The following is a 27,945-nucleotide window of genomic DNA, read 5'->3' as shown; positions in this document are numbered from 1 at the left end:
CCAAGGCCGTACAGTGAAGACAGTTCGAACCTAGTCGGATCCCAGACTTCATGATTTTAGGTCACAGTCCAGGCCATCAGCCAGTAAGCCAGGGAGACGGGCTATATCATTAGGTTAGATTGCTGCTGGCAAGTGTGGGGCTTCCCTGGTGGCTCGGACAGTAAGAATCCGCCTGCAATGTGGAAGATTGTGTGCTCGATCCTTGGGTTAGGAAGATCCCCCTGGAGGAAGGCATGGCAAACCACTCCAGTATTCTTGCCTGGAGAATCTGCATGGACAGAGGAGCCTGGCGGGCTACAGTCCGTGGGGTCACAAAGAGTCTGACAGGACTGAGCGACTAAGCACACACAGCAAGTGTTAGCGACAGAACTTAAAGCATCGCAAGTATAACGTGGAATCTCTGTCCTTGAGGAAGTGTCAACTTGGCCTAAGCAGCCACAGATACGAGCTAATGCGCGAGCAGTCATCGGGGATCTGGCTTGGGGGGAACCATAGAGAAAGGCCAGCCTCCGGGCTTCCTAGAGAGGCGCAGAGAGCGCCAGTTGGGAGCGCTTCCGCTTCCGCCTTGGCTAGGTTTGGCGGGCCCGCTGGCACTCGCGCTCGCCGAGCTGCCGGGAATTCCGCGATCCCATTCCCTCGCGGCGCAGCCCTCCTCATCCTGGAGCTCGCCGAGCAGAGGCCTCCGAAGCTCTGCGAGCCTGGGCACAGCCCTCTGCTGGAGAGGAGCAATCGACTTTTCTGCCCTGAAGAGCCGGCCCGACCTCCTTCCTCCGACTCGCGGTACTCAGGGTGCGGGCTGGTGACGTTTAGAGTCGCCTGTTTCCCAGAGTGGAGTGTTCATATCCGGATGCGGGCTTCGGTCTTCATAGCCCAACAAGGACGTTAAACGTTTTACCCTTTCCTCCCGGGGCCAGAACTCCGCTTGCATTTTGTTCTGCAGCCCTTGCAGAGCTCCAGAGGCCTATATTACCCTACTTTCTCTGCAAAGGCTTGTTTGGGATCTTTGCCAGCCGTGGTCAGTAGAAGCCTTCGGCGCAGACTACATAGTGATGCATTCAAAGCGGGCCAGGGACTTTCTTACAAGTCAAATGTTCTGCAGTCCTTGACTCTTGCTTCAGAGATTCTTTCTAGGAATTTCTGTCCTCATCAGGTAAATTTGTAGAGTATCTTTCCTAGGATGGTGGTGAGGAGACCGAGGGAGGAAGAGGTGGCGAGTGTGCGGAACAAGACAGGGTCAGTCTCACTGTGGTTCTTTCTCCTCTTAGCTCTCCAGGTTCTTGCTTTTCCAAACAGAGAGGGCAGTGCATGAAGCCAGGGGTCATCAGCCATTCTCCAGACATGGTCTCAGGTGAGCTTTTTCCCAGCTTTCCACATTCAGAACAGATATGAAAGGACGTGCCTTGGCCAGTCATGTGCTTAGCTTTGCAGCCATCAAAGAGTATGGCAGAGGAGTGTGTTAGGGGAGTTAATGAGGGAGAGTAGAATAAATTTGGAAGGATCAGGTGTGCAAAGAGGGAAGCACCAGCCTAGAAATTCTAGAAAGTGAGAATCTACATCCAGGCAGATTGTGAAGACGGTGCACAGATGAACAGGTTTGGCCTGACCAGAGGGCTCATTAGAAAGGCAGAACCTCATCTACTGAATCAGAATCTACATTTGTACAATATCTGGGGAATTAATGGGCAGGTTAAAATTTGGGGAGCGCTAGTCTGTGGAGGTTCGTGACATTGTACAGGAGACAGGGATCAAGACCATCCCCATGGAAAAGAAATGCAAAAAGGCAAAATGGTTGTCAGAGGAGGCCTTACAAATAGCTGTGAAAAGAAGAGAAGCAAAAAGCAAAGGAGAAAGGGAAAGATATTCCCATTTGAATGCAGAGTTCCAAAGAATAGCAAGGAGAGATAAGAAAGCCTTCCTCAGCGATCATTGCAAAGAAATAGAGGAAAACAACAGAATGGGAAAGACTAGAGATCTCTTCAAGAAAATTACAGATACCAGGGGAACATTTCATGCAAAGATGGGCACAATAAAGGACAGAAATGGTATGAACCTAACAGAAGCAGAAGATATTAAGAAGAGATGGCAAGAATACACAGAAGAACTATACAAAAAAGATCTTCACAACCCAGATAATCACGATGGTGTGATCACTCACCTAGAGCCAGACATCCTGGAACACGAAGTCAAGTGGGCCTTAGAAAGCATCATTACGAACAAAGCTAGTGGAGGTGATGGAATTCCAGTTGAGCTATTTCAAATCCTGAAAGATGATGCTGTGAAGGTGCTGCACTCAATACGCCAGCAAATTTGGAAAACTCAGCAGTGGCCACAGGACTGGAAAAGGTCAGTTTTCATTCCAATCCCAAAGAAAGGCAATCCCAAAGAATGCTCAAACTACTGCACAATTGTACTCATCTCACGTGCTAGTAAAGTAATGCTCAAAATTCTCCAAGCCAGGCTTCAGCAATACGTGAACTGTGAACTTCCAGGTATTCAAGCTGGTTTTAGAAAAGGCAGAGGAATCAGAGATCAAATTGCCAATATCCACTGGATCATCAAAAAAGCAAGAGAGTTCCAGAATAACATCTATTTCTGCTCTATTGACTATGCCAAAGCCTTTGACTGTGTAGATCACAATAAACGGTGGAAAATTCTGAAAGAGATGGAAATACCAGACCACCTGACTTGCCTCTTGAGAAACCTATATGCAGGTCAGGAAGCAACAGTTAGAACTGGACATGGAATAACAGACTGGTTCCAAATAGGAAAAGGAGTATGTCAAGCCTGTATATTGTCACCCTGCTTATTTAACTTATATGCAGAGTACATCATGAGAAATGCTGGGCTGGAAGAAGCACTAGCTGGAATCAAGATTGCCCGGAAAAATACCAATAACCTCAGATATGCAGATGACACCACCCTTATGGCAGAAAGTGAAGAGGAACTAAAAAGACTCTTGATGAAAGTGAAAGAGGAGAGTGAAAAAGTTGGCTTAAAGCTCAACATTCAGAAAACTAAGATCATGGCATCTGGTGCCATCACTTCATGGCAAATAGATGGGGAAACAGTGGAAACAGTGTCAGACTTTATTTTTCTGGGCTCCAAAATCACTGCAGATGGTGACTGCAGCCATGAAATTAAAAGACGCTTACTCCTTGGAAGGAAACTTATGACCAACCTAGATAGCATATTAAAAAGCAGAGACATTACTTTGCCAACAAAGGTTCATCTAGTCAAGGCTATGGTTTTTCCAGTGGTCATGTATGGATGTGAGAGTTGGATGGTGAAGAAAGCTGAGTGCTGAAAAATTGATGCTTTTGAAACTGTGTTGTTGGAGAAGACTCTTGAGAGTCCCTTGGACTGCGAGGAGATCCAACCAGTCCATCCTAAAGGAGATCAGTCCTGGGTGTTCATTGGAAGGACTGATGCTGAAGCTGAAACTCTAGTACTTTGGCCACCTCATGCGAAGAGCTGACTCACTGGAAAAGACCCTGATGCTGGGAGGCATTGGGGGCAGGAGGGGGAAGGGGATGACAGAGGATGAGATGGCTGGATGGCATCACCGACTCGATGGACATGAGTCTGAGTAAACTCCGGGAGTTTGTGATGGACAGGGAGGCCTGGCATGCTGCGATTCATGGGGTCATAAAAAGTCAGACACGACTGAGCGACTGAACTGAACTGAACTGAGTCTGTGTGGCAATACACAGAGGAAGGCCACCTCCTGAGATTAAATAGGCATGCCTCCAGGAGGAGTTTGCTCTGCAGACCACAGAGTCAGGGTGCAGTGAAACCCAAATTGGGAGCATTGGAGGGTGTGGATTGATGAGAGAGGTGAATTTTTGGAGGAGTGCTGAGTTTGGAACTGAAGCCAGTGCCTCTAAGGCCACTGCAAAAACTTCAGTTTAATCTGTGTTAAAAGGCTGTATTCATTGTTGGCACAAATTCATGCAGCATTGAAGGAAGTTTTCCCTCTGGAGTTTTCTTACTGATAGAGGATGATTTCAGTGAATTTCTCTCTAGATTCCTAGACCATGCAGTGAGAAAGCTGGTGTGTCATGTAATGGGTGTATCATAAAATGAGAAAGCTCCATCCCAGAAACTTAGCAGTGTGTATTTGGTTCATTTTTCTGGACCTTGGATCATCCACTTATGTTTCAGCACTTAAGCCAACATGAGTTCCATGTTCGGAAAAATTTTAACATCTTTGGGGTCAGTCTTTTCTCTCCAGAGGCTTTGCCTAAAGTATGGTAGTCATGGGGGATTATGTTCCACTAAGAAACCCCCCAACTGATGAATTCCCTGGCAGTCCAATGGTTAAGACTCAGGGCTTCCACTGCAGTGGGTGAGCATTTAATCCCTGAGGAGGGAAATACGATCCTCCATGCTCTGTGGTGTGGCCAAACAAACCAACCCAAGTAACAGTGACATAAACGTGGCTTAAACAGGAAAAAAGCTTCTCTCTTACACCAGAGAAGTCTGGGAGAGGCAGTCTAGGGCGAGTGTGATGGTTCCACTATTATCACACATCCAAGTTCTTTCTGTCTTTCTGCTCCACCATCCTAGCACTGGCCTTCCTGCCCAAGGGTACTTCACAGTCTAAGGCGGCTGCTTGATCTCCAGCTATCATGTGCATTCGAGATAGAAGAGGAGATGCTAAAAATGCAAACCTCTCAGCTGTTCTCTTTTAGAAACCTCTTAGAAGTGAGATAGATGGATGGATAGATATATTAAGAACTGTCAGTCTTTGCTACAATCTCTATGAGAAACATTTGTTATTTGGAGTCACCTAGGAAGTTCCCCCAATCTCATCTGTTGTTGTAATAAGTGCAGAGATTTATATATTATCATGTGCCAGGTGATGTTTGCTTTACACATACTAATTCATTCCATCCTTACAAGAGCCTCATTAGCTTCATATTGCTAGTATCAGTTTTTTAGATGAAGAAATTGAGGCACAAAAAGTTAAGTGTCTCATCTAAGTTCAGACAGCTAATGGCTATAGCGGTGGAATCTGAACCTCGGGAGTGTGACTGTAGAAATGGGTTTGTCAGCCTCAGCACTGTTGATATTTGGGGCCAGGTAATCCTTTGTTGTGGGGGACCCTTCTGTGCACTCTAGGATGTTAAGTAACTTGCATCCATGGCCTCCAACCACTAGGTGTCAGTAGCTTCACGCACCGCCCCCCCCCCCTCCCCCCCGCCATGTGAAATCTTTCTGGACCAGGGCTTGAACCCCAGTCCCCTGCATTAGCAGGCAGATTCTTAATCCCTGGACCATGAGGGAAGTCCCCTGTTAATTTAATAATGGAGAGGGAGGAAGTGTCAGCAAAGGAATGAAGCAGAATGATGAGAGAGAGAGCTGGATGTTGAGAATCTGCATGTTGCAGAGAACAAAGAACAAAGGATACATAAGTAATTAGAGAGGTGTGGAGGGTGGAAGCCCTAAAGTGAGGGAAGATGGTCAGGACTGTGCTCTCCTCTGCTGACTCTCAAGGAAGTAGAGGCAGAATATTAACATTCAGGGTCAGCCAAGTGTCTGTTATCCACTGTTCAGTAAGGGAGCCACTAGCTACAGGTGCCTATTTAAATTAAAATGAATTAAAATTAGAAATCCAGTTCATCAGTCACACTAGCCAACTTTAGATTTCCTGGTCAAAGTGTTATCTGATTTCTTCACTGTATAGTTATTATTTTTCCCCTGCAACTGATTAGAAATCTATTGGGAAACATTTTTTTTTTTTTTACATGATTAAGAAGTTGAGTATTTTATTATTAAATTTATTCTCTTGCAAGGCTGTTGCTTCACTGTATAAAAATAGCACCAGCAAACACAGTATATTGCAAAATTAAGACAGTAATATTCTTCACTGGACACTATACAACGAACAAACTTTTCTCCACTGGCAGTTATTTCTAGTGGGAAGATTATTTTGACCCAAATCCAAGGATAGCTGTAAGCAAGTTACAATGTCATATAAGGTATAAGATAACCATGTTATCCTTGAATTACATAATTTTTGTAATTAGTTTTACCAGAGATAATTTCAGGAATTCTGAATGTTATAACTGGAGCCTAGCCTAAAAATCACAGGATGCTGTGGAAAAGATGCACAGTGTTTATCTGAAGGCATTAGAAAGTTAAGGGGTAGTTTCTTCAGGAAACATTGTTACAAGTAGTTTCTTTTGCTAAAAGTTGCTTTTTAAATATCTATCCACCACTAATTTAAGACAACAATGCTAGATTAAGTTGTTTCAAAGTAGTTTATGGGTTCCATTTTCATTCCTCAATAGATTTTATGTATTTCTCATATGCTTCTTCACTCATTAGTTCATGTAGTTCTGAAGGGTTACTGAATGTCATCTTATCAGCCAACCATCTTCATAATAAGACTTGTTGACAAGTCCTGGATTTTCTGCTAGAGCTTTCTTAATTTCAGTTACTTCTCCTGATAGAGGGGAATAGAGTTCACTAGCAGCTTAGCACCAAACTCCTCTTGTTGGTTCAACTTTGTCCCAACTTCAGGCAGACTACAGTACACAACATCTCCCAACGCTTCCTGTGCAAAATTGCTGATTCCCACTGCTCCAACACCGTTTTCTGTTGTTACCCATTCGTGTTTTTCTGTGAATTTCCGCACCGACAGCAGAGCAGGGCCGGTGCGCAGCGCCCGGGCGGCACCCGCCCGCAGTCCCCAGGGCCGCGGCAGCGCCGTGTTCGCACGGGTGCAGGGGGTCTCCGCGCCGCGCCTAGAGCACCCTGGCCGGCGGGGGCGGGGCGGCCCCGGGCCGGAGCGAGGGAAACATTTAAAATCATGCAGATATCCTGCTTGTCAACATTTCCTCCTAGATTTTGCATCTAGCAGTGGTTCTTGTCTAAACGGGTCTTTACAGTGATGGCTATAAGTCCTCTGCTTCTTCTTCCGTGGCTCTTTTTTCCAGGACACGCCCTCCCGGAAGTTCAGGCCCCTCCCTTTGCCTCCGTCCAGGGCTTGAGAAGAAGCCTGTTGTTTCAGGAGCCAGTGACCTTTGAGGACGTGGCTGTGTACTTCACCCAGAACCAATGGGCCAGCCTGGACTCTGCGCAGAGGGCTCTGTACAGGGAGGTGATGCTGGAGAATTATGTAAACATAACCTCCTTGGGTGAGTCCTCCTTCCTTCCTAAAACTCTGCTTCTGCCCTTGGGGGCTCCTGGCTTCCTCTGTAATGTATCTGGGATCTCTAATACCACCAGAATTGATGCTCCATGAGCTGAGCTCCCCGATCCTCAGTTGCAGTAACTAACTACTGGAGAAAGATCTGGGTTCATTTCAGTTTTAAACAAGACTTCCCCGATATTCCCTGGCAGTCCAGTGGTTAGGACTCCACACTGCCAAGCTGCTGCTGCTCCTAAGTCACTTCAGTCGTGTCTGACTCTGTGCGACGCCATAGATGGCAGCCCACCAGGCTCCGCCGTCCCTGGGATTCTCCAGGCAAGAACACTGAAGTGGGTTGCCATTTCCTTCTCCAGTGCATGAAAGTGAAAAGGGAAAGGGAAGCCGCTCAGTCGTGTCCAACTCTCAGCGACCCTAAGGACTGCAGCCTACCAGGCTCCTCCATCCATGGGATTTTCCAAGCAAGAGTACTGGAGTGGGTTGCCATTGCCTTCTCCAACACTGCCAAAGGTGTGGGTTCAATCCTTGATTGGGGAACTAAGATCCCAGAGGTTGAGCAGTGTGGCCAAGAAAAGAAAAAACTTCCTTCTTTCCCCTTGGGAATTCTCCTGGGAGGGGCTTTGCCCTGGGGTCAGAGCACTGAGAAGGTTCCATATTCATTCCTTCACTCTTTCAGTTCCCTGGAGGAGACTGTGGCCCCATCTTCTCTGTGTGAGTCTCCTAAGGCCTTCTGTACACTCTTCCAGTGACAGTGTGGACTTCCTGTGCTTTCAGAGCCAGAATAATCTTCCTGGGCAAAACAGTTTGTGCCCTCATTTCATCCCCAGAGTCTCTCCACCCTGGCCTCCCTTCGTCTCCTGGGACGTCACTGCTTTTTCCACCTGGCAAAGTGGGGGGTAGACTGAGAGGGGTCCGAGGAGACTCTCCTCAACTTTCTATTCCTCTTCTGTGTCCTTTAGCAGCATTTCCACTCCCCAAACCAGATCTGATCTTCTGGCTGGAGCGAGGGGAAGAACCAGGGCGCCTGGATCCCTGGACACTGGTTGGGGAAGAGGACCTGAGAGGCATCTGCAGAGGTAAGCAGGAGAACCTGCCATTCTCTCCTCCATAGAGCTTCAGCCCCAAACTGGAAAAGACTAGTCCAGACCTTTTATTTTCCATCATTCTTCTTTGTAAAGCTAAAGGATTTCAAACCTTTAGCAATGAAGGTAGACTTCTGTTGATTAACGTAAGAATATACACAAAACAGACAACTTGTTTCTGTAAGGACATTTTGTATGTGTGTGTGTGTGTGAGAGAGAAACTGTAGCAGGAGAATGGACTTTTTATAAATTCCTAAACACTAAATTAGAAAGTAGCTTTTGAAAGAAATCCTGTTTATTTTGGGGAGTGTTTTTCTACTTTTGTTAAAAAAAATGCCATTGGCATCTTGATAGAGGTTGCATTGACTCTATAGATGACTTACGGCAGTATTGACTTTTTTTTTAAGATTTATTTATTTATAGCTGTGCTGGGTCTTCCTTGATGTTTTCAGGTTTTCTCTGTTACGACGGGCAGAGGCTACTCTTCCTTGTGGTGCAAGGGTTTTTTGTTGCAGTGGCTTCTCTTCTTGCGGAGCACGGGGTCTAGAGCACAGGCTCAGTAGTTGTGGCCTACAGGCTTAGTTGCTCCAAGGCATGTGGGATCTTCCTGGAACAGGGATTGAACCCATGTTCCTGGCATTGGTAGGTGGATTCTTAACCACTGGACTACCAGGGAAGTTCAGTATTGACATTTTAACACTATTAATTCTCCCAGTTCACGAACATGGAATATTTTTCCATTTATTTGTGTCTTCTTTGGTTGTTTTCATCCATGTTTTGTAGTTTTCAGAGTAGAGATCTTTCAACCCCTCGGTTAAATTTATTTCTAAGTATTTTAGTGTTTTTGATGCTGTTATAAATGGTGTTATAAATGGGATCAATTTATTTCTCAGAAAACTCATTGTTAGTATTCAGATTTCTGTATGTTAGTTGTATATCCTGCAGCTTTACTGAATTCACTGTTTAGATTTAACAGTTCTTTTTGTTGAGTCTTAAGAATTTTCTGTATTTTAAATCTTATTATCTGCAAATAGAACAAATTGTATTTCTTCCTTCCTAATTCTGGTACCTTTTCTTTCTTTCTTTTTTGTTTTTGCCTGTTTGCTTTAGCTAGGATTTTCAGCATTGTGTTAAATTGGAGTGTGGTGAGAGTAGACACTCTTGTATCTAATCTTAGAGGAGAAACTTTCAACCTTTCACTCTTGAGTATGATGTTAGCTGTGGGCATTTCATTTATGGCCTTTTTTATGTTGAGATATGTTCCTTCCCTGTGCCGGTGGTTTAGTTGCTAAGTCATGTCCAACTCTTATGACCCCATGGACGATAGCCTGCCTGGCTCCTCTGTCCATGGGATTCTCCAGGGAAGAATACTGGACTGGGGTGCCATTTCCTTCTCCAGGGGATCTTCTCAACCTCGGAATCAAACTAGGAACTCCTGCATTGCAGGCAGATTCTTTACCAACTGAGCTACAAGGGAAGCCCATGTTCCTTCTCTACCTAATTTAAGTTTTTATGGTGAATGAATGTTGAGTTTTGTGAAATTCTTTTCTTTACCTATTGAAAGTGAAAGTCGCTCAGTTGTGTCCAACTCTTTGCAACCCCATGGACTGTACGGTCCATGAAATTCTCTAGGCCAGAATACTGGAGTGGGTAGCCTTTCCCTTCTCCAGGGGATCTTCCCAACCCAGGGATCGAACCCAGGTCTCCCGCATTGCAGGCAGATTCTTTACCAGCTGAGCCACAAGGGAATTCCTGGAGTGGGAAGCGCACAGGGCAAGAATACTGGCGTGGGTAGCCTATCTCTTCTCCAGCAGATCTTCCTGACCTAGGAATCAAACTGGGGTCTCCTGCATTGCAGGCACATTCTTTACCAACTGACCTTTCAGGGAAGCCTTTACCTGTTGAGATGATCATATGATTCTTTTCTTTCATTCTATTCATATGAAGTTTCATATTAATTGATTTGTGGAAAGCATGTTTATTTATTGGGAATGAGTGGTTTCCTTTTTTGTCTTTTGCCTGAGGGATCTTAGTTCCTCAACCAGGGAATAGAAAGACCCCTGCCCTGCTGCAGTGGAAGCACGGAGTCCTAACCACTGGGCTGCCAGGGAATTCCCCTTCCTTGAAAGATAATGAATTGAAGTTAAATGTGAAGAACCATCCACAGATTTGGTGGATAGTCTTTCTCATTCAATCGCCCTGTTCTTATACTCCCTCAACCCCTAATGCTATTCAGAACCTCTGTAAACCAAATGCCCCTATCTTACTCACCCCCACTCTGTCTTCATCCAGCCCCTTTAGATTGACTCCAGCACTTGAGCCCACCTTGATGGAAAAAGCTTTCCCAGGGGCCCACCTGCACTTGTCAGTGAATCCCTTTGCCACAGCTGCACATTGTGCATTTAGCCTGTCAATAGCTTTGGCCAGTAGGACTTTTCTACAGTGATGAAAATGTTCTGTATCTGCACTGTCCGATGTGGGAGGCATTAGCCACATGAGCACTTGAAATGCTGGTGATACAACTGAGGAACTGAATTTTTAACTTTGTTCCATTTTAATTAAATAGCCACATGTGGTTAATGGCCACCTAATCAGGCAATGCAACCTAAAACAATTTTAAACACAGCCTCCAGCTGCTGCTTTTAGTTTCTAGATCAGTGGCTGTCAAACCCAAGTGTGCAGCGCTTGTTAAATCACTTGTGGTGCTGGACGCCACCTCCAGAAATTCTAATTTGGTAGACTGGGGTGGGGCCTGAGAATCTGCATTTCTAACAAGTTCCCAGACCATGATGATCCTGGGACCACACTTTGAAGACCTCTGTTCCTGAGAATCTTGAACTGTGGCTTTAAAATTCTGGGTTGCAACTCATTAGTGAGTTGTGCTCACCATTTAAAAATTAGACTAGATTGGGCTTGACTTAAATAAAATAGACCAAACTAGTATAAAATCCATCATATATTCATCATTCTTACTAAGGGTAGTATTCTTTAAAACTCTTGTTTCCATGGGATCTAAATGGTGAGTCCTGGTCAAAATAACTTGAGAAGCACTAAGCTAGAAGTTTCACTTGTCAAATCTTTGGTGTCTGGAAAGGCAAATATGGCTTCTCTGTTGTAGTACCACCAGTAAGAGTGTGGGTCCCCCCTCCCCACCAGTGGCCATCTCCAGTCCTAGAAGGGTCTGAACCAGCCATGTCTTTTTTCCTTCCACAGCTAAGTCTCTCTCCCACGGGACAGCACACGAGTTTTGCAATTACGTCCTTTTATGAACCCCTCACAACCCGCAGTGTTACAAACTGTCCTTTCCCCAGTCAGGCTTGCAATATAAAACATCTCTTTAAACATTACAGAATATTCTAAAGCATTCGGACAGTTTCTTGCCTTGATGGGGACCTTGAGATCCGCTGTTACAGACAGCATCTTCCAGCCCTCTGGATGCTGTGTGGTGTGAGAGCTGCTTACTCAGCTCTTTTTGCCCCAGTTTAAAGATCTTCTTCAACCTCAGCTCCATCTGCTTTCTTTTTTTTTTTTTTTTAATTTTTGCCACACCTTGGATTTGTGGGATCTTAGTTCTCAACCAGGGATTGAACCCAGGGCCATAGAAATGAAAATGCTAAGTCCTAACCATTGGATTGCCTGGGAATTCCCTCCCTCTGCTTTTCTTAATTGTTTCCCATTCAGCATTTTCTCCACCCCATTCCTGTTTTTTCTTCTTTCATTTGTCTCCATTAATAGTTTTTGCTGTCTCTACTGATTTTGTTGTCCTAATGGCATTGCTTGCTTTCTCTACCTCCAGTATTTTTACTTTTCCTTCAGGGTATCATCAGGAGGCTATGTCTCTCCAAAAAGTACACGTGTCCTGGTCACGGCATTAATAGTACTGCTTAATCCCTTTCTCCTTGCAGCATAACTAGGTGACTGTTATGTTTTCTTTTATTTCTTTTTTTTTTTGGATACCTTTATCAATATATAATACCCATTTTTTTTTGTTACAGTCTTTGTTTTAAACTGTATTGTGTCTGGTTTGAGTATTGCTACTCCAGCTTTCTTTTTATTTCCATTTCCATGGAATATCTTTTCCCATCCCTTCACTTTCAGTGTTTGTGTGTCTTTATTACTTATTTTAAACTTTTATTTCATATTAGAATACGGTTGATTAACAGTGTTGTGTTTCAGATGTACAGCAGAGTGATTCAGTGATATCATGTTATGTTTTCATCATGCTAGGTGGTAAAACCAAGACTGAGAGCAGAGGGAAGACTACAGAGCTGAGCATTTCGAAGGGACCAGAGTCTCACAAGTTGATAACGGAGGTGCCGCTGGTGGATGTTCCCAGGCACCCTCACTTTGAGAACAGCTTAGAGAAGCTGCAGCTCTATGACCCAGGGAAGAAAAAATACTCAAAGAACGGCAGTTTCACAGGTTTGCCAGTCCAGGATCGTCCATCCTCCACTGCTGGAAGAGAAGAGACAGCCAGACAATTGCAAGGAAGCTGTGGTGTCTGCATGCATCTCATTACTAAGCAGGGCCTCCCTAGAGAACAGGTATTTTATAATTGTGGTGAGTGCGGCAGATATTTCAACCAACCTGCAGACCTTCACCAGCATCAGAGAATTCACAGGGACGAAAAGCCCTACAAATGCAAAGAATGTGGCAAAGCCTTTAGATGTAACTCAAAACTGTCACGGCACCAGAAGATCCATACTGGGGAGAAACCGTACCCTTGCCAGGAATGTGGAAAAGCCTTCAGTCAAAACTCGCACCTCCTTCAGCATCAGAAACTCCACAGGGGAGAGAAGCCCTACAAATGTAAGGACTGTGGGAAAACCTTCGACTACAACTCGAAACTTATCCGGCATCAGCGAATCCACACTGGGGAGAAACCCTTTAAGTGTAAGGAATGTGGGAAGGCCTTCCGGTGTAACTATGACCGCGTCATCCATGAGCGAATTCACACTGGGGAGAAGCCGTATGGATGTAAGGAGTGTGGGAAAAGCTTCAGATCAAATTCAGTTCTGATTCAGCATCAGAGGATCCACACCGGGGAGAAACCTTACAAATGTAAAGAGTGCAGCAAGGCTTTCCGCCGGAGTTCGCTGTTTCTCCAGCACCAGAGGTTCCACACTGGGGAAAAGCTCTATAAATGTAACGAATGTTGGAAAACTTTCATTTGTAGCTCACGCTTTATAGTACATCAGAGAATCCACACTGGGGAGAAACCTTATGAATGCCAGGAGTGTGGGAAGGCGTTCAACCAGAAATTCACCCTGGTTCAGCACCAGCGAGTTCACACTGAGGAGAAACCTTATGAGTGTAAAGTGTGTGGGAAATCCTTCAAATGGAGCGCGAGTTTCATTCACCATCAGAAAGTGCACACCAGGAAGAAACCCGACCAAGTTACAAGGCCATCCCCAGTGAAGCCCTGCTGCCCCACTTCAGTCCTGTCCTCTCTGTCTCCCCAACATGCGTGACCTGCCCCAGCCACGGCAGGGGCTCCCCTGTCTTGTTCACGGGCACTGCTGCTTCCTCCTGCTGTGCCTCCCTTCCTCTTGTTCCCCTCGTCGGAAACGGCCAAGTCTTCACCTGTCCAAGTTGTGCATTTCTTTCAGAATCATGCTTCTCCTTGGAAGTCATCTACTCATAGCCTGAACCCTTTACCTCATTCCCTGTGAGCTCCTGCACGTTTCCAACTCCGTTATCCCTAGTGTGGCAGACTTTCCTCTGGGCTTCTGCTCATGTCTTTGATGATACTCTTCTGGTCTCCTATAAGTAAGTCATTATTGTTTTCCCAGCTCCATTTAAGTTCTCATACTTAAGGACCAAGTTTGGTTACCCTCTTCTGTCCCCTGGTAGGGCTTCCCTGGTGGCTCAGACGGTAAAGAATCTGCCTGCAGTGCAGGAGACCTCAGTTCGATCCCTGGGTTGGGAACATTCCCTGGAGAAGGGAATGGCTACCCACTCTAGTATTCTTGCCTGGAGAATTACATGGACAGCAGAGTCTAGTGGCCTGCAGTCCAGCAGTTCAGTTCAGTTGTGCAGTCGTGTCCCAACTATTTGTGACCTTATGGACTGTAGCACACCAGGCTTCCCTGTCCATCACCAACTCCCAGAGCTTATTCAAACCCATGTCCATTGAGTCAGTGATGCCATCTAACCATTTCATCCTCTTTCATCCCTTTCTCCTCCTGCCTTCAATCTTTTCCAGCATCAGGGTCTTTTCCAGTGAGTCAGTTCTTCACATCAGGTGGCCAAAGTATTGGAGTTTCAGCTTCAGCATCAGCCTTTCCAATGAATATTCCGGACTGATTTCCTTTAGGATGGACTGGTTGGATCTCCTTGCTGCCCAAGGGACTCTCAAGAGTCTTCTCCACCACCACAGTTCAAAAGCATCAATTCTTATGTGCTCAGCTTTCTTTATGGTCCAACTTTCACATCCATACATGACTACTGAAAAAAATCATAGCTTTGACTAGACAGACCTTTGTTGGCAAAGTAATGTTTCTGCTTTTTAATACGCTGTCTAGGTTTGTCATAGCTTTTCTTCCAAGGAGCAAGTGTCTTTTAATTTCATGGCTGCAGTCACCATCTGCAGTGATTTTGGAGCCCAAAAAAATAAAGTCTCTCACTGTCTCCATTCTTTCCCCATCTATTTGCCATGAAGTGATGGGACCGGATGCCATGATCTTAGTTTTCTGAATGTTGAGTTTTAGTTCAACTTTTTCACTCTCCTCTTTCACTTTCATCAAGAGGCTGTTTAGTTCTTTGCTTTCTGCCATAAGTGTGGTATCATCTTTGTATCTGAGGTTATTGATATTTCACCTGGCAATCTTGATTCCAACTTATGCTTCATCCAGTCCAACATTCCTCATTATGTACTCTGCGTGTAAGTTAAATAAGCAGGGTGACAATATACAGCCTTGACATACTCCTTTCCCGATTTGGAACCAGTCTGTTGTTCCATGTCCAGTTCTGTTACTTCTTTACCTACATAGATTTCTCAGGAGGAAGTTCAGGTAGTCTGGTATTCCCATCTCTTTAAAAATTTTCCACAGTTTGTTGTGTTCCACACAATCAAAGGCTTTAGCATAGTCAATAAGACAGAAGTAGATGTTTTTCTGGAACTCCTTCGCTTTTTCAATGATCCAGCAGATGTTGGCGATTTGATCTCTGGTTCCTCTACCTTTTCTAAATCCAGCTTGAATATCTGGAATTTCATGGTTCATGTACTGTTGAAGCCTGGCTTGGAGAATTTTGAGCATTACTCTGCTAGAGTTTGAGATGAGTGCAATGGTGTAGTAGTTTGAACATTCTTTAGCATTGCCTTTCTTTGGGGTTGGAATGAAAACTGACCTTTTCCAGCCCTGTGGCCACTGCGGAGTTTTCCAAATTTGCTGGCATATTGAGTGCAGCACCTTCACAGCATCATCTTTCAGGATTTGAAATAGCTCAACTGGAATTCCATCACCTCCACTAGCTTTGTTCGTAATGATGCTTTCTAAGGCCGACTTGACGTCACATTCCAGGATGTCTGGCTCTAGGTGAGTGATCACACCATCGTGATTGTCTGGGTCATGAAGATTTTTTTTGTATAGTTCTTCTGTGTATTCTTGCCACCTCTTCTTAATATCTTTTGCTTCTGTTAGGTTCATACCATTTCTGTCCTTTATTGTGCCCATCTTTGCATGAAATGTTCCCTTGGTATCTGTAATTTTCTTGAAGAGATCTCTAGTCTTTCCCATTCTATTGTTTTCCTCTATTTCTTTGCACTGATCACTGAGCAAGGCTTTCTTATCTCTCCTTGCTATTCTTTGGAACTCTGCATTCAAATGGGCACATCTTTCCTTTTCTCCTTTGCCTTTAGGTTCTCTCCTTTTCTCAGCTCTTTGTAAGGCCTCCTCAGGCAACCATTTTGCAATTTTGCATTTCTTTTTCTCGGGGATGGTCTTGATCACTGCCTCCTATACAATGTCATGAACCTCCATCCATAGTTCTTCAGGCACTCTGTCAGATCTAATCCCTTGAATCTGTTTGTCACTTCTTTATAATCATAAGGTATGTGGTTTAGGTCATACCTGAATGGTCTAGTGGTTTTCCCTCTTTCTTCAATTTTAAGTCTGAATTTGGCAATATGGAGTTCATGATCTGAGCCATACTTAGCTCCTGGTCTTATTTTTGCTGAGTGTATAGAGCTTCTCCATCTTTGGCTGCAAAGAATATAATCTGATTTTGGTATTGACCATCTGCTGATGTCCATGTATAGATTCCTGGGGTCACACAAAGAGTTGGACACGACTGAGCAATTAACACCTTCACTTTCCCCTGGTATGAAATGGTAGTGTTTGTTCCTTTTTCTTTTTCTTTTTTTGACTGCATCATGGTGCTTACTGGATCTCAGTTCCCTGACCAGGGACTGAACGCAGGCCAAGGTAGTGAAAGCCTAGAATCCTAACCATTGGGCCACTAGGGAACCCCAGTAGTATTTGTTCCTTTTTTATTTATTTATTTATTTTCTGGCTGTTTGTTGCAGCATGTGAACTCTCAGTCGCAGCATGTGAGATCTAGCTCCCCGACCAAGGATTGAACCTGGGCCCCCTGCATTGGGAGCACGGAGTCTTAGCCACTGGATCACCAGGGAAGTCCCAGTATTTCTTTATCATGCCCAGTTTTGGCCTACCGTCAGTCCACTCTTGCCTTCTAGGGATACTAGAGTTGGAAGAATTGGTAGAATATTTTGGGTTTTAGGAGGATGGCATTACAACAAGAAGGGCTATCGTAATTCAAAAAGTAGAGGAAATGCAAAGTCTGTGGGAGGAAGTAACCATGAAAAGTATCCAATGATTACTTTCAGAATTTCAGGAGGGCCCTTTGGTGGGGCCAGTAGCAAAGTTCACTGTGGGGCATCTAGCCTTGGATTTCTATTACCTCGATAGTGACCATTATCAGGATCTTGTGCAACCAAGCTATACAGCAGGAAAATAATCAGTGACAAGAACATGATTGAAAGGGGATGTGGTTTTTCTGTTTGGGTTTCTTTGCCATTCCCATCCATGTCACTGTTTAACTTTAGTGCCTACTCAAGTATGTTGGTACAGAAGTGACTTGAGCTTGTGCCTTTGAGGGCAGGTCTCTGGGTGTGTCTGTAAATTAGACATGGGGTGATCTTGTTGGCATCACACTGGGAAACACTGGAGGGAAGAAGAGAAGCCCAACAGTGACTTGCTGTAGCTCCTGAATTAGAAGAGAGCCTGTTCCTGATCAGTTACCATGCCTGCCCTCAACGTGTTCACAGCTGCTCCATGTCCCCTATCAGTCGTTTGTAAGGGATGGTGCTTTTTTATATTTAATTTGATTATTGTCATTGTCATCTTATGTTTTGGCCAAGCTGGGCAGCATATGGGATCTTAGTTCCCTGACCAGTGACTGAACCTGAGCCTCCTTCATTGGCAGTGCAGAGACTTAACCGCTGGACCACTAGGGAAGTCCTGGGGGTGGGGTGCTTTTGAATTAATTTTCTAATTAACGATTTTGATAACACAAGAGTTTAAAGAATGCTGATCTGACCAGATGTTAGGATCTCACTGGTTTGATCACACTTTTCATCCAGTGGTTAGAGGCCCTGTCCTTTCTCAGAATCACATCTTCAGACAGTGTAGCAATATAGAAGTTACTTTTAAATAATTACATGGAGATAGATACTAAGAAAATGATATGTACATTGGGCATAAAGACAGGCTTTGGATTTTGGTTAGGCTTAATGAGATATACTTTATAGACAGTTAATTCATACTTTTAAATATACAGTTTGGCGAGTTTTGACAAATGAATATAGTTATATAATTGAGACATAGAAAATTTCTATTACCCCAAAAAGTTCCCTCAGCACAGGAGAAATTTAAAAGGTTGGTAGGGTGTTAAGGATTTTTTTCTTTATTCTCATTTCTTGATAAGGTTTATGTAATACAAGAGACTAACAGGCACAAATCAAACTTAATTTACCAAACTGTGGTCAGAGCTTCCACAATATGCAAAGATGCCTTATCCAGAATCATTGTAAAGACAAAGTCAAAATGTAGGGAAATGACCGTAACTATGGTTTCATTATCTCATTCCTGACACATGTGTTGCAGAAACCAGTACTCGAGAAACCAAGCACCATGCTCAAGAGAGTTGGAGAACTCAGGTTTACTATGCCGGCGGGCCCAGAGGAGTTAACACTCCAGGCTCTGAGCCCTGAACAAAGTGGTTACAGAGATTTTATAGACAGACTGTAGTGGGCAACACTAGCTGTTAATAGGCTGGTTTAAACTAAGGGGTTTCACACACACAGGAATAGCAGTCAAGATGGGGAGGGGGATGCCTCACCTTTACATGGACAGGCATGATCAAGCAGGTTTGCAGGGGCTGGGCATTTGCAAAGAGCAGGACAAGGGTGAGAGTTAAACTCCAGTTCCTAGTATTGGAAGTCCCCACTTTCTGAGACTACATGACCTACGTGATCCAGACTTTGCAAGGAGCAAGCTTAGTTACAGAGGCTCGAAGGAGCAGGAGGTTATGTAAAATTTTAACTTTTCCTCTTAACATGCACACCTATACATATGTGTGTGTGTGTTGGAAATATTATATATTTATATGTAATATGCATATATATGTGTGTATGTATATGTATATAAATTTTGTCCTATTTATTTCCCCAAAACACCATTTAGCAGGAAGGGGCTCAAGGCACCTGAGAGGATTATAACAAGGAAGGGTGGGACTAAGGACTCTTAACTAGCCAGCAGAAAAGAGGAACTTCTAAACAGATTATACCATGAGAGGAAAGCAAGAAGTGTAGGAAAAAGTAAACAGATCTGCTCTGGGCTGGAAGTGGCTTTTGAGTCCTCCCAGCCAAGAGAGTTATGATTTTCTGACTTTTGGTAACTTCTGTTTTCCCATTTATTTCCTCCTTTATTCATTAACTCAACAAGCATTTAGGGTTTTCGCCTGTTGTTAATTGAACATTATTATTATTATTCAGCACCTACTAGGTGCTGAAGGGTGAGTAATGGGCCATTCTTTCTAACTCAGGGCTCAGGGTCGTCAGGTGTCTGGCACTTCGTTAGATGTTCAGGAGTTTTTTGAAAAGGGCCATAATGTAGCTCACAGAAAGGATAGATGTGTAAAAATAAACTTACACATAGTGTTCTTTCACAACTTTGTATTTTTTTCTGAAAGTGAAGTAACAGTATAACCAGTTGACCTCCCCCACCCCCGCCGATTTGCTTGAGGACTGCCTGCTTCCCTCCAGAAAGGTATGTGGGTGTCATTTTACCTGAGTTGTTCAGTTCTGAGACATTTGCATTGACCAATGACTTGCTAAGTATGTTATTTAGGATCTGTTTAAGAATAGCAGAGACCCAAGAATAGCAGAGACCCACTTGAATTAACTCAGATATACTTAATTCATTATGACTCCTGAGTGTATCCTGGCACCCAAGGGTGAGATTCCAGCAGAGGTGTCTGGAGTCTGGAAACCCAGTCAGAACCTCATGCAGCACTCAGGCTCTGTCTAAGCAGGCTTTGCACCTTCCATCTCTTCTCCCCTCTTTGAATTCCTGATTTCTTCATCCCCAGGCACAGGGCAGAATTTGCTACAGGTCCCACATTTATAACTCCATTCTAGGAACCAGTCCAATCATAATCTCCCAGGTTTGATTCCATATTCTTAGGAAAGACTATCTGAACTGTCCAGTTTAAGTGCTGACTTCTGGCCTACTCTCCTCTGAGGGTAGGGTGGTTCACACAATGCAGTGAGGCTGCTGGGGCCCCACCCTGTGGAAAGGGAGCAAGTACCCAAAAGATATCTGTGGCCGACCTCTCTGATGGCCATCTGCTGTTTTCTTCTTTTGTTGTGCCATGCAACTTGTGGGATCTTACTTTTCAACCAGGGATTGAACCCAGGCCTGTGAAAGCATGGAGTCCTAACCACTGGACCACCAGGAATTCCCTACAATCTTCCTGTCATTCCTATAGCTCCATGTCTCCTAGCAACAAAGATAACTTCAAGATTTTTTTTCCCTACTGGCGGGAAGCTTTGGGCAATTTATCTTTGATAGTCTTCCACCAGACGCACTGACCATCCTCCGTTAACATTTCCTGGCTCACAGTGAGCTCAGTCTGTGCATTCAGATTCTCCTTTTTGATGGCTTGTGGCTGACCAGGATTGGGGTAGATTTGCTGGTGGGCTTATGTGAAGTGGCTTCCCTTATAGCTTAGCTGGTAAATAATCTGTCCGTAATGCAGGAGACCTGGGTTTGATCCCTGGGTTGAGAAGATCCTCTGGAGAAGGGAAAGGCTACCCACTTCAGTATTCTGGCCTGGAGAATTCCATGGACTGTATAGTTCATGGGGTTGCAAAGAGTCGGACACGACTGAGTGACTTTCACTTATGTGAAGTGGGGATATGCTGCCAATGATTTCTTCTGTGCTCTATGTTTGGGGTAAACCAGTACTTCTGGCCATGGACTGAGGGAGGCTCTGTTGCTCTTAGATCTTTTTCTTTGGGATGTATGTGTGTAATTAACTCAGCAGTGGCAAGGCTGACTTCTCTGGTTATAGCTCTCCATCTTGTTCATTTCTGCTTATAGTTCTTCTGCTTTTCCTTCTCTTTTCACAGTCATTCCAATGTGGAAGCTGGGTTGCTGATAAGAAAAACAAATAGCGGCATGATTTCTCCCTTACAGTAGCTTCCACTGCCTTGCCTTGGAAAGGAATAGGCCTCTGAGAGAGTATTTCCCGCGAATAACATTCGTCTGGTAGAGATTTACAGGAACATCTTCACCTGATCATGACCTGCCCTCTAGAACAAAGAATTTGACATCAAGAAGTCTGCAGCAACTAACCACGCCCCTCCCTTACCTTTCCTATAAAAGGGCTTTGCTGAGAACTTTTGGGGAGCTTGGGGTTTTTAAGGCCTGGGCCACCCATCTCCTTGCTTGGCTGTGCAATAAACCTTTCTCTCTTCCAGACTTTGAGATTTTGGTATTGTTTGGCTTCACTATGCATTTGGCACATGGACTTGCGGTTCCCTAACATTTATAGGTGACGTTTCAAAGGCCTAGCCGAGAAAGGGCTTAGAGGAGCCTGGCTAGAGTTTGGTCAAGGACAGAATCTTTATCAATGGTTATGGTCACTGGACACTGATAGGGCCCACATGGATCTCATTGTTAAGATGGCTCATTATGTTGAGCTCGAAAACAAAGAATAAAATCACAGTGATCCTTGAGACTGAGCAAATTGCCCAAATGACATTCTGTTTTCTCACTGGCGCCTACCTTCTCAAAGCTACACGACCACCAGATTCCAGACCTCCTGCTACGTGACCACAGGACTCAACTACAGGACAAAAATTAACTGTCACTTTAGAGAATTTTTCATTGGTGGGGTGTAAGAAAGACCCTGTAAGAAAGGGAGGACGCTGGTTCTTAAGGGCCAGTCACCCTCTTGTTTCCCTCTAATAAATTTCCCTTTTCTTGCCTGATTGCACGATTTGCTGTGTTTTTCTTTGCACTCACCTTACAGACACATTCAGTAAAAATTACTTTCTATTCCAACCCAAGCAGTCACTGAGGCTAGGACCCTCCTTTAGCTGAGACTCAGTTCTGGATAATGGGGTGTTGTGGTAAATTTTGAGAAGCCTTGTGCCCTGCCAGTAAGTGGACAGAGCAGTTAAAACTCCATGGGTGAGGGCCAGGCTGCCATGGAGTGGTAGAGCAGTCACTGTTCTAAGAGTTAAGGGAATCCAGGGATGGTGGTGAGAGATGTGAAGGGGAGTAATGCTCACATGGACTGCAAGAGAGGGGCGGTTTCACTCAGGGCTCTTTTCTCCTTACTTAGACCTGAGACTCTTCCTTTTCTCAAGTCTGAGAGCCATGCAGGTGCAGGAAGCCAGGGAACTCTGGCCATACTTCAGAAGGCATGGTCAGAGGCGATCTGGCCTCTTGACAGCTTTTCTTAGATGAGCGCTCAGAGAAGTCATACCAGACTCAGGCCTGCCTTGGCTTCCCTTTGACCAGCAGTTATGGCAGGTGTGGATGTGTGTCTACCCAGGTGGGGTTGTGCTTGGGGAAATGTGGTTTAAAGTGAGATGAGATTATCCCAGTGGCAGATACCTTTGTCTACAGTTCAGTTGGTCAGTTGTGTCTGACTCTTCGGGACCCCATGGACTGCAGCACGCCAGGCTTCCCTTGTCCATCTCCAACTCCTGGAGCCTGCTCAAACTCATGTCCATTGAGTCGGTGATGGCATCCAACCATCTCATCCTCTGTCATCTCCTTCTCCTCCTGCCTTCAATCTTTCCCAACATCAGGGTCTTTTCAAATGAGTCACTTCTTCGCATCAGGTGGCCAAAGTATTGGAGTTTCAGCTTCAGCATCAGTCCTTCCAATGAATATTCAGGACTGATTTCCTTTAGGATTGACTTATTGGATCTCCTTGCAGTCCAAGGGACTCTCAAGAGTCTTCTCCAACACCCCTATTCAGAAGCATCAGTTCTTCAGTGCTCAGCTTTCTTTATGGTCCAACTCTCACATCCATACATGACTACTGGAAAAACCACAGCTTTGACAACATGGACTACTTTCGGGACAGTAATGTCTATGCTTTTTAATTGCTGTCTAGGTTTTTCATAGCTTTTCTTTCAAGGAGCAAGCATCTTTTAATTTCATGGCTGCAGTTACCATCTGCAGTGATTTTGGAGTCCAAGAAAATAAAGCCTGTCACTGTTTCCATTGTTTCCCCATCTATTTGCTATGAAGTCATGGGACCAGATGCCATGATCTTTGTTTTTTGAATGTTGAGTTTTAAGCCCGCTTTTTCAGTCTCTTTCACTATCATCAGGAGACCCTTTAGCTCCTCTTCACTTTCTGCCATAAGGGTGGTGTCATCGCATCTCTGAGGTTATTGACATTTCTCCCGGCAATCTTGATTCCAGCTTGTGCTTCATCCAGCCCAGCATTTCACATGATGTACTCGGCATATAAGTTAAATAAGCAGAGTGACAATATACAGCCTTGACGTACTCCTTTCCCAGTTTTGAACCAGACCATTGTTCCATGTCCAGTTGTAACTGTTGCTTCTTGACCTGCATACAGATTTCTCAGGAGGCAGGTCAGGTGGTCTGGTATTCCCATCTCTTTAAAAATTTTCCAAAGTTTGTTGTGATCCACTCAGTCAAAGGCTTTGGCAAAATCAATAAAGTAGATGTTCTTCTGGAATTCTCTCGCTTTTTCAATGGTCCAACACATGTTGGCAATTTGATCTCCAGTTCTTCTGCCTTTTCTAAATCCAGCTTGAACATCTGGAAGTTCTTGGTTCACGTGCTGTTGAAGCCTAGCTTGGAGCATTTTGAGCATTACTTTGGTAGCATGTGGGATGAATGCACTTGTGTGGTACTTTGAACATTCTTTGGCATTGCCTTTCTTTAGGATTGGAATGAAAACTGACCTTTTCCAGTCCTATGGCCACTGCTGAATTTTCCAAATTCACTGGCATATTGAATGCAGCACTTTCACAGCATCATCTTTTAGGATTTGAAATAGCTCAGCTGAAATTCCAACACCTCCACTAGCCTTGTTCATCGTGATGCTTCCTAAGGCCCACCTGACTTCACATTCCAGAATGTCTGGCTCTAAGTGAGTGATCACACCATCATGGTTATCTGGGTTATTAAGACCTTTTTTGTACAGTTTTGTGAATTCTTACCACCTCTTCTTAATCTCTTCTGCTTCTGTTATGTCCATACTGTTTCTGTCCTTTGTTGTGCCCATCTTTGCATGAAATGTTCCCTTGGTATCTCTAATTTTCTTGAAGAGATCTCTAGTCTTTCCCAGTCTATCGTTTTCCTCTATTTCTTTGCATTGATCCCTGAAGAAGGCTTTCTTATCTCTCCTTGCTATTCTTCGGAACTCTGCATTCACATGGGGATATATTTCCTTTTCTCCTTTACCTTTCGCGTCTCTTCTTTTCTCAGCTATTTGTAAGGCCTCCTCAGACAACCATTTTCCCTTTTTGATTTCTTTTTCTTGGGCGTGGTTTTGATCGCCACCTTGTATACAGTGTCATGAACCTCCTTCTATAGTTCTTCAGGCACTCTGTCTATCAGATCTAACTCCTTGAATCTATTTGTCACTTCCACTGTATAATTACATGGGATTTGATTTAAGTCATACCTGAATGGTCTAGTGGTTTGTTTTCCCTACTTTCTTCAATTTAAGTCTGAATTTTGCAATAAGGAGTGCATGATCTGAGCCACAGTCAGCTCCCGGTCTTGTTTTTGCTGACTGTATAGAGCGTCTCTATCTTCAGCTGCAAAGAATATAATCAATCTGATTTTGGTATTGACCACCTGGTGATGTCCATGTGTAGAGGCTTCTCTTGTGTTGTTGGAAGAGGGTGTTTGCTATGACCAGTGTGTTCTCTTGGCAAAACTCTTGTTAACCTTTCCCCTGCTTCATATTTTACTCCAAGGCCAAACTTGCCTGCTACTCCGTGTATCTCTTGACTTCCTATTTTTGTATTCCAGTCCCCTATGATGAAAAGGATGTGGTTTTTTTTTTTAGTATTAGTTCTAGAAGGTCTTGTAGGTCATCATAGAACTGTTCAAAATCAGCTTCTTTGGCATTAGTTGTTGGGGCACAGACTTGGATTACTGTGATATTGAATGGTTTGCCTTGGAAATTAACAGAGATCATTCTGTCATTTCTGAGATACATCCAAGTACTGCATGTCAGACTTTTTTTGTTGACTATGAGGGCTACTCCATTTCTTCTAAGGGATTCTTGCCCACAGTAGTAGCTATAATGGTCATCTGAGTTAAATTCACCCATTCTGGTCCATTTTAGTTCACTGATTCCTAAAATGCTGATGTCCATTCTTGCCACCTCCTGTTTGATCACTTCCAGTTTACCTTGATTCATGGTGGCTCAGACGGTAAAACGTCTGACTGCAATGCGGGAGACCTGGGTTCAATCCCTGGGTCAGGAAGATCCCCTGGAGAAGGAAATGGCAACACACTCCAGTACTCTTGCCTGGAAAATGCCATGGACAGAGAAGCCTGGTAGCTACAGTCCATGGGGTTGCAAAGAGACAGACATGACTGAGCAACTTCACTTTCACTTTTTCTTTCATGGACCTAACATTCCAGGTTCCCGTGCAATATTGTTCTTTACAGCATCAGACTTTACTTCCCTCAGCAGTCACATCCACAACTGGGAGTTGTTCTGCTTTGACTCCATCTCTTTATTCTTTTTGAAGTTATTTCTCCACTGTTCTCCAGTAGAATATTGGGTACCCACTGACCTGGGGAGTTCATCTTTCAGTGTCCTATCTTTTTGCCTTTTCATACTGTTCATGGGGTTCTCAAGGCAAGCATATGAAGTGGTTTGCCATTTCTTTCTCTAGTGGACCACGTTTGGTCAGAACTCTCCACCATGATGTCTTGGTGGCCCTACACAGCATGGCTCATAGTTTCATCGAGTTAGACATGGCTGTGATTCATGTGATAAGTCTGGTTAGTTTTCTATAATTGTGGTTTCCATTCTTTCTGCCCTCTGATGGAGAAGTGTAAGAGGCTTGTGGGAGCTTCCTGATGGGAGAGACTGGCTGTGTGGGAATCTGGGTCTTGTTCTGATGGGCAGGGCCATCCTCAGTAAATCTTTAATCCAATTTTTTGTTGATGGGTGAGGCTATGGTCCCTCCCTGTTGTTTGGCCTGAGGCCAAACCATGGTAGGGGTAATGTAGTAATGTGGGGGCTAGAAACCCACATCAGTTTCTACAGACAAAGTCTACAAACAGGTAGGTCTCCGGTGCCAATTATTCACACCTTTCTTTGGGGGCCATGGGATTTAGGAGATTTTGGAAGACACCATTGGGATAGTAGGATGAGTAGAGCATGAATCTAGGAGGGACAGGAGGAGGACGGCAAATACCATGACATCAGGCAGTTCAGACAATTGCTGGGGAAACACAGGAGGACTGAGCAGTGCAGCAAAGGCTGTGGGCTGTGGAGGCCGGGAATTCTCTGTCATGTTTCCATGGTGTTGAAAATGCTTTTCAGCTCCCAGGAGAAACTGTACAGATGTTGGTTAATAGGCTTTTCTAGCTCTGTGGCCTCATATTACATCTAAACTTCTTGAGGTTCAGTATTCTCACTTGTAAAATGGGGAACATAAGAGTACCTACCTAAGAAATGAAGATGAAGAGCAATGATGCTTATAAAGCCTTAGCATAGTTTCTAGCACATATTAAGGTCTCATAAATCTTAGTTATTATACAAAGGCCTTTTAAGTGACTAGTGCAACACAACAATGAATATGAATTGATTCCAACAAATTCATATGTTTTCAAACATATTAGTTTTTCCTTTTGGATTGCTGTTGCTATCTAGCTGTTTCTGTTTGGTTTCAGTATCTATATGTGTAATTACAAAAGGGGAGCTGGGCTGGAGCAATGTGAAGCAGATGCTTAATTTCAGGAGAATTTGAGTATACAGTGTGTGAAAGGCCCCCATCATAGGGCTTCCTAGGTGGCATTAGTGGTAAAGAATCTGCCTGCCAGTGCAGGATACATAAGAGACATGGGTTTGATCCCTGGGTTGGGAAGATTCCCTGGAGGAGGAAACGGCAGCCCACTCTAGTATTCTTGCCTGGAGAATCCCGTGGACAGAGGAACCTGGCGGGCTAAGTCCAAGGGTCGCAAAGAGTCAGACATGACTGAACAGCTGAGCACAAAAGGTCCCATCATGTGGCATTTGAAACAGCAGAGGAGAAGTCCCTGACAGTACAATACCTATGGTTACAGAAGAGAAGCCATTCCTGTTTCAGTTTCTATTCAGGGCCTCTGTCATGTAGTTGCACTAACTGAAGGTGCCTTTGTAATTAAACCTTTCTGGATAGTGGTGCTGAATTTCTCCAAGTTGAGCCTGGAACACACATACAGTTATATGGAGGGAAAGGGCTCTAAGCATAAATGCTAATCACTGTTTCCCTAAACTGTGCTACAGGCTGGAGCCCCAGCAGGACTTGTATCTCTAAAAACACAGTTATAAAACAGAACAGACTCTCAAGGACTTATTTTGTGCCAGGCACCACCATAAATACTTTGCCAATCTGTGAGTTCATTTAATTATTAACCTTCATTTATTATTAACAGCCCTTTGTGGGGGGTACCCCCATCATACCCATATAACAGACAATGAAACAGGCAAAGCAACTTGCTGCTGATCCCCCAGTTATTAAGTGGTACCGCCAGGTTTCTTTTCTTCTTTTTTTTAACCGCAGGGTTTCTGGAACTAGCTAGTTGATGCTCTCAACCCATAAACATTTGGCCACTGAAATGGTGGGCACTACTCTTCCCATTTCCAATTCTCCCACAGTGGTGTGGACACAGGACCTAGGTCGCCTGGGCACATTTGGAGCAATGTACCTCAGTTAATCTTGAATGGCAACCACAATTGGCATAGACAAGAGAACCCTGGGTAGTCCTCAGGACTGAAACCATTCAGCAGTTTGAACCGGATTCCCAGGCAGATCAGTGGTGAAGAATCAGCCTGCAAATGCAGGGATGCGGGTTTGATCCCTGGGTCTGGAAGATCCCCCTTGAGGAGCAAATGGCTACTCACTTCAGTATTCTTGCCTGGAGAATCCCATGGACAGATGAGCCTGGTGGACTGG

The 27,945-nt window shown here is 44.3% G+C and overlaps 1 protein-coding gene, 1 long non-coding RNA gene and 1 pseudogene across 2 annotated transcripts; 2 read left to right on the top strand and 1 right to left on the bottom strand.

Annotated features, from left to right (window-relative positions):
* The first annotated feature begins 309 nt into the window (after window positions 1–309).
* ZNF619 (zinc finger protein 619) lies at window positions 310–14,371 on the top strand. The gene is made up of 5 exons (XM_043443390.1): window positions 310–789; window positions 1,266–1,348; window positions 6,942–7,142; window positions 8,113–8,229; window positions 12,463–14,371. The coding sequence occupies exons 1-5, from the start codon at window positions 452–454 to the stop codon at window positions 13,704–13,706; spliced, it is 1,983 nt and encodes a 660-aa protein (XP_043299325.1). The 5' UTR covers window positions 310–451; the 3' UTR covers window positions 13,707–14,371.
* Window positions 6,280–6,839, bottom strand: LOC122424983 (annotated as a pseudogene).
* Window positions 14,372–18,780: 4,409 nt separating the features above from the next.
* On the top strand, window positions 18,781–21,754 carry LOC122425083. The gene is made up of 2 exons (XR_006264686.1): window positions 18,781–19,526; window positions 20,891–21,754. It is a non-coding gene; the product is annotated as an uncharacterized LOC122425083 (long non-coding RNA).
* The last annotated feature ends 6,191 nt before the right edge of the window (window positions 21,755–27,945 follow it).

This window comes from Cervus canadensis, chromosome 22, assembly GCF_019320065.1.
Source record: "Cervus canadensis isolate Bull #8, Minnesota chromosome 22, ASM1932006v1, whole genome shotgun sequence".
Taxonomy (NCBI): domain Eukaryota; kingdom Metazoa; phylum Chordata; class Mammalia; order Artiodactyla; family Cervidae; genus Cervus; species Cervus canadensis.
The sequence above is the reverse complement of the archived record's forward strand: the minus strand, read 5'-3'. Positions and strand labels throughout refer to the sequence as shown.